General features: G+C 43.0%; 1 protein-coding gene across 2 annotated transcripts in view; it reads left to right on the forward strand.

Annotated features, from left to right (window-relative positions):
• LOC121582802 (alpha-mannosidase 2) overlaps positions 1 to 10,103 on the forward strand; it is a 65,055-nt gene that overhangs the window by 52,482 nt on the left and 2,470 nt on the right. Inside the window, exons 15-22 of one of the 2 annotated variants that reach the window (XM_041898908.2) lie at positions 1,424 to 1,546; positions 1,960 to 2,074; positions 3,137 to 3,270; positions 7,302 to 7,443; positions 7,734 to 7,867; positions 8,097 to 8,288; positions 9,334 to 9,447; positions 9,652 to 10,099. In XM_041898908.2, the coding sequence (XP_041754842.1) occupies positions 1,424 to 1,546; positions 1,960 to 2,074; positions 3,137 to 3,270; positions 7,302 to 7,443; positions 7,734 to 7,867; positions 8,097 to 8,288; positions 9,334 to 9,447; positions 9,652 to 9,657 (960 nt within the window). In that variant the 3' untranslated portion in view covers positions 9,658 to 10,099. Of the gene's footprint in view, positions 1 to 1,423; positions 1,547 to 1,959; positions 2,075 to 3,136; positions 3,271 to 7,301; positions 7,444 to 7,733; positions 7,868 to 8,096; positions 8,289 to 9,333; positions 9,448 to 9,651; positions 10,100 to 10,103 lie in introns of those variants that run through there. The other variant, XM_041898906.2, reaches the window with a different exon arrangement.

Consider the following 10,103-nt stretch of genomic DNA (forward strand, 5'->3'; position numbering starts at 1 on the left):
GGCCACAATTGCTCTTGAAGAGCTTCAGGGTTATGCAGGCTTTCTTGTTCAAGCAAAGTTCTACCACACCTGATTCTACTATTCAAGGTATCGATAAACAGCGAGGTCTCTATGAACATCTGAGTAATAGAATCAGGTGTGGTAGCACTGGGCTTGAACAAAAAAGCCTGCATAACCCTGTGGCTCGTCAATAACAATTTTGGTAACTCCTGATACAAACACTGTGACAAATGACAAACTGCTGAGAAACACCTGTAAGTCATTAGACAAGTACAAAACACTTTTAAGAATACATATTTACAAATCTGACATTGGATAGGTGCTCTAAATCCTTTAACTACAAATGTTCTTAGTAATGCTGTACACAGCAGTCCAACTCCAGTAAAAGAGCACACACTCCCACATGTATAATTGGCATCTATCCTGGCCATTAGGCAGGCAGGGGCTTTCCCAGCAGCACGAAGATTGGTGTAGAGCTCCACTTCTCTTGTGTGCACGTCAGGAGAGGGGGTAATCAACTGCTTGTTTAACAATTCAACTGCAGAGCTGGTAAGTCTGCCTATGTGCAAGTCTCTGCCATTAAGCAGTGTGTCCCTGGGATGTACTGTAGGGATGCATCTGACGGATGAGGGCAACAACGTCTTCCTTGAGAGTTTGAGAGCTGGTCTCTCCACCGTTATCTCCTCCGTAGTAGCAAGACGTGCGCACTAGTACTACATACACGTCACACTCCCTGTCCCTTTTTGCCAAGTCTAATGGTCATCTTATGAACGATGTAGCCTCGTTTTAATCCGACGTCTAAAATCGGACCTAGGTTTGGGCAAATAATAGTCTGCCAACCCTAATGCTAACAACCCTGGGTTCTCGGTAACGGCCGGACGGATCATGACGAGAGGCGGGGAGTGTGTTGTACCTCCAATCAAATTGATTTGGAATTTTCATAGACATTGGTGTCATATTGGCTTAGATATGATGGTAGGGAGATTTGAATTTAACATTGAGCTTCAACCAATCCCATACTATAGTCGTGCCGACCTGCGCGACTATAATTCAAGCTTATTCTAATATTAGCACTGAACCAGAGTCATAAAGTGTATAGTGACTGTGACCTGCACTGAAATGGAATGTGTTACACTTCTAGACTGTCAATGGGACTGACAGGGTATCAAACCAGGGTCGTCTGTGTGACACAAGACTATATTATTCCTCTGAGCTAAAGCCTAGGCATTAGTTCTCGGAAGTAAAACAAGTCCAGGTCTCAGGCAAAATTAGTCATCACACAAGCTCATCACATTGTTCACCAAACCACCTCAGCTACAACAACACAGGATAAAGTTTGTTAGCTCTCTTTATTGATGTCAAGCTGTCAATGTAATGGTGATGTAAGTATTGAATCTGACTTTCTTCTGACTGACACCCACAGAGATTGAAGCTGAAAGAGGACGGCTCAGAACACCAGATCAAGGTGGAGTTTGCATGGTACGGCACAACCAGCAACCGAGATAAAAGCGGAGCCTACTTGTTCCTGCCCGACGGGGAAGCCAAGGTAACCCGACAACTTTATTAAACGTGATTGATTCTCCGTTGTCAACGTGTATCATTACAGCTGTACTGAAACCTTTTAAAGAAGAGAGTGCTTTCAGCTCTTACAGTAAAGGGAAAGGAGATACCTAGTCAGCTGCACATTTTACATTTACATTTTAGTCATTTAGCAGACGCTCTTATCCAGTGTGACTTACAGTTAACAACTGAATGCATTCAACCGAAATGTGTCTTCCACATTTAACCCAATGACTCTGAATCAGAGAGTAGTTCTGTTCCCCCAGTTTCACTCTCTTTTATCCCTTATTTGTGCTCCCTTACCAGCACACTCTCTGTAGGAGGTATTATTGGCAGAGGATGGATGGGAGATGGTGTTATGAGTGATTTGATTCCCATTGATTTTCTGTCCTCCTCCAGATGTACTCTCCCGCTCGGCCTCCAGTGATACGGGTAACCAAGGGATCTGTGTTCTCTGAGATCACTACTACCTTCGATCATGTGACGCACACTCTACGCCTCTATAATGTTCAAGGTAATGATGGAATGTGTGTGTGTGCGAGTGCGCGTGCATGCGTGGCTTATCTACAATTGACTCCATACATTGAGACCTTGATCAGTGACACAACTGAAAGCAGTTGTACATACATGCATGAGAACGTGTAGCCTACATGTATCAAAATCAGAAAAACAGAACCTTGAAAGATCAAAACACCCTGAAATATTATGTTTGTCTGTGAAATGGGAGAAGATCCAAAACCCGGTCTGTAGATGAGCTACATGAAGACTCACTCAGTGAGCCTACTAGCATAGTCTAGAGAGAGAGAGAGAGAGGGAGAGAGACGGTTTAGTCAGTGCAATACCTTTTGAATGGCTTGCTTTCGTAGAGAAAATTAGTGTTGTTCTGTTGCGTGCTTGGTGAGAAAAAGGAAGCTGCAGTCATGCCCACCAGGAGAAGGAGACCCTGAAGGGCTGCATGTCATCGCACAGCCAAGCAGGCCTTAATTGGACCCAGCATGCAGATTTTTACTTAATGAATGGTTTCATTGCATATTTTGACCTGAGGGTACAGTATATAGAGATGCAGTATACAGGTTGCAAGACGTATCACTAGAGTTGTAATTTACCCATTTGGAATGCTACACTGTGCCATTGATCTTCTATTAATGTATTTACGATATTTAATGGCTCAATGTTGAGACCCAATTTACTTTCACTGCTTTTGCATTCACCCAAAGTCTATGTACTGTATCTGTGGTTTTTTCTTCTTAGATATATTTATTCATGTTTTGCATTATTTCTGGGGGTATGTTTATTTTTTTTCCACCTGAAAAACTGGGGCAAATTTGTTCAACTGTTAATTTTTTTCCCTCCCAGTGGATTAATTAAGTTAGGTATGTAAAATTATATCAAACAATGTAAGATGTATTCCCAAAAAATGTATTTCCAAAAAGTGTATTCGGAGACTCACTAGGAGTATAATTAATACCTTGAAATCAAGCCAAAGAGGAAAGAAGCTTTTAAATATGTGCTGTGAATATGCTCTGTGATTGTGTTAGTGTTCTCTCTCTCTCTCTCTCTCTCTCTCTCTCTATAGGTGTGGAGGGCCAGGCGGTGGAGATCTGTAACTCGGTAGATATAAGGGGGGAGTTCAACCGTGAAATTACAATGAGGTTAACATCAGATGTGGACAGCAAGGATCGATTCTTCACAGACCTCAACGGATTCCAGGTACTGTTACTGTATGACCTGGAACTCACTCTCTCTTTCACTCACTCTCTCTCCCCTCCCCTCCCCTCTCTACTCAGGCACTGCCCCCAGATCATTCAATGAGAGAATGAGAATTGTATTTTGTACACACTGAAGGATAAGTGTACAGGTAAATCGGTCACAGCTTTTCGAGGGCTTACTTAATGAAAAAAGCCACTTTGAAAGGAAATGTAGCACTACAGTAACCCCTGATATTTAAAATAACTCAGACAAATGCATAGAGTGAAGAAAACATTGACAAAGAGCAACCTTACACAAGGTATACATTCTAATTCAAATGTTCCACGTGGAACATTTTAATTAGAATTTCTAGTAGGAATGCACAATTACAGCCCAGTCTCTAGCTATCCAGTTGCGAGAAAACACTCCACAATATAACAGAGCCATATATACCAGAGCAAATACTGCTTTTCTTGCTTCTGAAGTGGAGATTTCTATGCGAGATTGTGCATGGACATTGAACATGTCAACAGTAATGACATGAGCAATTAACTATGATACAAATGGCTATTTAGTAGCATTAGCTTGAATGTACATAGAAACTGGATGTCCAAACTCCTAGAAATGATTTCATGGACGTCTCCCATTTTGTCATAACATAAAGTTTTGATTTGAAAACAAAAGGTGAAATGCAGATTTAAACGATTCGATTTTGTTCAGGGGAGAATCTTTAGACAGATCAGTGTTTGAGCGCCCTTGCCAATTAGACACGCTGCCATAATTCTAGAGAGAGGCAGTGTTTTCCCTCAAAATCTCAATTTGCATGTTTTTGGCAGTCTGACCTTACTTTCAGGGATTAAGAGGGATTTACTGCCATCAGAGATTAAATATTTTGTTCTCCGAAATGCTACGCTTCACGCAAACAAACAAAAACAACCCACTTGAAGAGCTTCTCGTACTCATTGTAGTCAAAACAAAGTCGGTCGGCTTAAGATCCCACTCAACACAGTTGCTCACTGGTGATTCAGTATGTGTGGGGCCAGGAGTTTTTCCCTCATAGGAAAAACTCTGGGTCCTTGTTGAAGCCTTTAACAAGGGCCTTGAGGTTTTCCTAGTCAGGTCACATGGTTCCTCAACATCACCTTTATATGTGACCAGAGACGGAAGAGGAAGCGAGACATCTCAATCGCTCCTTTTTTCTGGTTAGTCAACTAACTAAGCAGATCAGACCCAGCTGCTATCGCAATGGTGCCTATGGGAGAGCCACCCCTTAACCTCTACGGGATCTGTGTCCCGTATACAGGACGGTTGAGCTAACGTGCGCTAATGTGATTAGCATGACTGTTGTAAGTAACAGCAAACTTTCCAGGACATAGACATGTCATATAGGGGCAGAAAGCTTACATTTGTGTTAATCTAACAGCACTATCCAATTTACAGTAGCTATTACAGTAAAAAAAAGACATTGCTATTGTTTGAGAGTGCACAACAACAACAAAAATGATCACGGCAACTGGTTTGATACGTTCACATCTGAAGGTAAATAATGTACTTACATTCAGTAATCTTGCTCTGATGTGTCATCCTAAGGGTCCCAGAGATAAAATGTAGCATAGTTTTGTTTGATAAAATCAATTTTTATATTCAAATTAGGAACTGGGTTCTACAGTTTGAGCCCCTGCTGTCTCTGGCTCCACATCCACCCCGCCTGGCCATCTAGATGTGTGAAAGTTAGTGTATAAGCTAATGATCCATCATGTATGACATTCCTGGGAGTGTGTAAACTTACATTTTGTATTACCAGATCATTTTTGTATGTTCTCTAAAGTTATGTATCAATTGACTAATTCAGCACATGTGGGCAGACTTGATACAAAATAGTCCAGTATTGCAATGCTTCACAGGATCAACCTGAAACTTTGCATACATACTGCTGCCATCTAGTGGCCCAAATCTAAATTGCACCTAAACAGCAATATTATATTGTGGTCTTTCTCTTGCATTTCAAAGATGATAAAAAAAAAAAAAAAAATAAACATTTTTGTTTGTATTATCTTTTACCAGATCTAATGTGTTATATTCTCCTACATTAATTTCACATTTCCACAAACTTCAAAGTGTTTCCTTTCAAATGGTATCAAGAATATGCATATCCTTGCTTCAGGTCCTGAGCTACAGGCAGTTAGATTTGGGTATGTCATTTTAGGCGAAAATTGAAAAAAGGGGTCAGATCATTAAGAGGTTAAGCAGACCGTAACTGTGACAATTTCTTTCAATGGTAAATGTCATCAAATCAAATCGTATTTGTCACATGCTTCGTAAACAACAGGTGAAGACTAACAGTGAAATGCTTACTTACAAGCCCTTCCCAACAATGCAGAGAGAGAAATAGAAAAATTATAACACAATAAATAAATACACAATGAGTAACGATAACTTGGCTATATACATAGGGTACCAGTAGTAGGTAGCTTAGTGGTTAAGAGCGTTGTGCCAGTAACCGAAAGGTCGCTGGTTCTAATCCCCGAGCCGACTAGGTGAAAAATCTGTCTGTGCCCTTGAGCAAGGCACTTAACCCTAATTGCTCCTGTAAGTCGCTCTGGATAAGAGCGTCTGCTAAATGACGTAAAATTTAAATATCGAGTCGATGTGAAGGGGTACGAAGGAATTGAGGTAAATATGTACATATAGGTAGGGGTAAAGTGACTAGGCAACAGGATAGATAATAAACAGTAGCAGCACCATATGTGATGAGTCAAAAGAGTTAGTGCAAAAAGGGTCAATGCAGGTAGCTATTTAGTTAACTATTTAGCAGTCTTATGGCTTGGGGGTAGAAGCTGTTCAGGGTCCTGTCGGTTCCAGACTTGGTGCATCGGTACCGTTTGCCGTGCGGTAGCAGAGAGAACAGTCTATGACTTGGGTGGCTGGAGTCTTTGACCATTTTTAGGGCCTTCCTCTGACACCCCCTGGTATAGAGGTCCTGGATGGCAGGGAGCTCGGCCCCAGTGATGTGCTGGGCCGTATGCACTACCCTCTGTAGCGCCTTGCGGTCGGATGCCAAGCAGTTGCCATACTAAGCGGTGATGCAGCCAGTCAAGATGCTTTCAATGGTGCAATAGAAGTTTTTCAGGATCTGAGGGCCCATGACAAATCCTTTCAGCCTCCTGAGGGGGAAGAGGCATTGTCGTGATACCAAGGAACTTGAAGGTCTGGACCCGCTCCACTAAAGCCCAGTCGATGTGGATGGGGGCGTGCTCGGCCCTCCGTTTCCTGTAGTCCATGATCAGCTCCTTTGTCTTGCTGACGTTGAGGGAAAAGTTGTTGGCCTGGCACCACACTGCCAGGTCACTAACATACTGACATCCTCCCTATAGGCTGTCTCATCGTCGTCGGTGATCAGGCCTACCACTGTTGTGTTGTCAGCAAACTTAATGATGGTGTTGGAGTAGTGCGCGGCCACGCAGTTGTGGGTGAACAGGGAGTACAGGGGGGGACTAAGCACGCACCCGTGTTGAGGGTCAGCATGGCGGCTGTCTTGTTGCCTACCCTCACCACCTGGGGGCGGCCGGTCAGGAAGTCCAGGATCCAGTTGCAGAAGAAGGAGTTCAGTCCCAGGGTTGTGAGCTTAGTGATGAGCTTGGAAGGCACTATGGTGTTGAACGCCGAGCTGTAGTCAATGAACAGCATTCTCACATAGGTGTTCCTCTTGTCCATGTGAGAGAGGGCAGTGTGGAGAGCAATAGAGATTGCGTCATCTATGGATCTGTTTGGGCGTTATGCGAATTGGAGTGGGTCCAGGGTGTCTGGGATGATGGTGCTGATGTGAGCCATGACCAGCCTTTCAAAGCATTTCATGGCTACAGATGTGAGTGCTACGGGCGATAGTCATTTAGACAGGTTACCTTGGCATTCTTGGGCACAGGGTGGTCTGCTTGAAACATGTAGGTATTACTGACCGGGTCAGGGAGAGGTTGAAAATGTTGGTGAAGACACTTGCCAGCTGGTCAGCACATCTTCATTTATCCACCATCTTTGATGTGATTTTCTCGCAGATCCAGCCTAGAAGAACCATGGCCAAGCTTCCCCTCCAGGCAAACTTCTACCCCATGACCAGTATGGCCTACCTTCAGGACTCCGGCACCAGACTGACCCTGCTCACCGCACAGTCCCTGGGCTCCGCCAGCCTCAAGAGTGGTGAGTGCAGGCCGGGGGATTTGTTTTCTGTTGTCTATTGGAAGGAGGGCATCAGTACTTTAAGTCTCCAGGAAAGATGACATCCCTGCTCGGTTCTAAGATTCCCATCTGTACAGTACATAATGTAATCTACTATTTTGGCACCAGGATGTGATATTAAAATGAGTGCAGTTTCTATCGTGCTGTTTCTTGCCAAGCTTTAAATGTAGGCCCTACAGATACATTTCTGTTATGTGAACAGAAGGCAACGTGATATTGAAATAGATCAACTTTGACCTTTTCCCCTCCAGGCCAATTGGAGGTGATCATGGACCGTCGGCTGAACCAGGATGATAACCGCGGGCTGGGCCAGGGTGTCCTGGACAACAAAGTTACCGCCAGCTCCTTCCGCCTGCTGCTGGAGAAGAGGGCCAAGACCGATGGGGTACTAATACCAGGAGTTTGAAGCAATTTTGTCATTTTCATAGTTACTGTAGTTTGTAGTTCTACTAAAGTTCATTGACTTTTGAAGGTCGACAATGGAGACTTGATTAAGACGATTAGGGTTAAAACATTGTCATATATTATATTATGATCAATCCTCTCTTTTGCCAATTACTTTTGCACCAGAGTATTGTCCTAACCCGTTCCTGTCCCTGCTTTGATATTTCCAGGGGGAGAAACCCTCGCCCCTCAGCTACCCGTCTCTGCTGAGTCACGTGTCGTCGCTGTACCTGAACCACCCTCTGATCTCCATGGCTGTGAGCACGGAGGCAGAGTCCCTGTCTCTATCCCCCTTAAACCCGCTGGCCTCATCACTGCCCTGTGATGTCCACATGGTCAACCTACGCACCATCCAGTCCAAGGTAAGGATTTTTGTAATGCTACATAATACTTTCTTCTCTTTTCTCCCTGTGGAGCATAAGGCCACAACAAGCCTTACATTCTGTTGCTATTTTACCTGTGTAGTAATGCTTTAATTACAATACATTAACATGTTGTTACGTAGTGATTTAATCATTGCTTTGTACATGCATATTCATGGCGTTGAGACATGAATAAACGCTCACATCATTAGCTACCCGTATTCAAATAATGAATTACTATGTAACATGTTAATACAATGTTGTTGCTACAGTAATTACAGTGTTACTACATAGGAGCAACTCCTTACAAAGAGTTACCAAGTTTTCTAAAGTGATGACTGTACCGCTGTGTTCTCATAGTCATTGGCTTTAATGTGATTAAGCTCATCCCTGACTGTATTGATTATCCTGGCAGTATGGAATACTGTCTTAATTGCTTGTTAGGACAAAACACACACACTCAGCACTCCTCCAAGGGGCTCTCCATTCATTTCCTTATATCATCTCTGTAAATACACTACATCTGTATGTTGTAAGTCTTCTATGGTCTCCTCTTTGTTGCTGCATAGCCCATTAACTCTGATGATACCGCCGTCTATCAAGATCAAGCTAATTGTTCCGGAATCTGCCAACCAATTTGCTCAATTATCGATTGCAAAGACATGCTCGGACATCCAATTTGACTCTAAGAACAAATCAAAAGAGGAGACGTGCAGAACCATTAAATGTGTTTTAGACGAGGGCTTTGTACTAATTTATACGAATACTCACATGGTGACACCCCTGCCGCTCCTACTACCACACTTATTATGCACTGTGGCATCTCCATGTACTCAGCCAGGGACTGTGAATGTAAAAAAAAAATGTTTCTGAAAGGGGGATGAAATTGTCTTGTGCTTGTTACTGCAGTAAACCTCGAACATGGCTGTGGAAATGCAGCTGACTTGTGAAAGGGTGGTCTCTATAATTGCCCCAGTGTTTAGGCTGAGGAGGGGGACAGGAGGGGTCTTTATTGGGACTGAAGCATTTCTCACTGGCCTTACAGGAGGAAGGGGGTGGCCCGTCGAACGAGGCGGCTTTGATTCTGCACAGAAAAGGCTTTGACTGTGCCTTCTCGAATAGGAACACAGGGCTACTGTGTGCCACCACGCAGGGGAAGGTAAGACCTGCCACACACACGCCAGCACACACAGGAACACACACACGTATACACACACCAAAATTAAAGTTATCACCAAACACTCTTTATTCATTAGTGATTAAAGAGAATTGTAACCTGAGGGTTAAAATGAGGGTTGCACGCAATGCTCTTTATTCAAGCAGCTAGTAGTACCATTGGTCTTTGAACATCATTTTTTTACAGAAATGAACTTCCCCTAGCAAAATGGCTCAAGAGGTCACTTGCCACAGAAAATGTGCTGTGAGGAAGGAAATTCCCAGGAAATACCTTTCATTACATTTCCTCCTATTCTGATGTCATGATAACTATTACAATGCAACCATAATCAGTTTAAGTGAATACTTATCTCTCTCCAAGAGGAAAATCAAGGCTGTTATGACCAAGTGTGTGTTCATTAGAAAATGGCTAGAGTAGATGATGAAATCTTTGTTGACCCAGGCACTTAATCTTAATATACTTAATAAGCCTGTTAAGTGTCCAGTTATGTTAATAGCTTCTAAAAGGAAAGGATATTTCATCATGATCATAGCAGGTGTCAAATGTTTTTATTGAACCTATCCATCAACCCCTTTCATAATGGGTTTTACTATTCAAACATGTGGGTATAACGCCATTGTTCATGTTTGGTTCTTGCA

The sequence above is a fragment of the Coregonus clupeaformis genome, chromosome 15 (assembly GCF_020615455.1).
Source record: "Coregonus clupeaformis isolate EN_2021a chromosome 15, ASM2061545v1, whole genome shotgun sequence".
In the NCBI taxonomy this organism is placed as follows: Eukaryota; Metazoa; Chordata; class Actinopteri; order Salmoniformes; family Salmonidae; genus Coregonus; species Coregonus clupeaformis.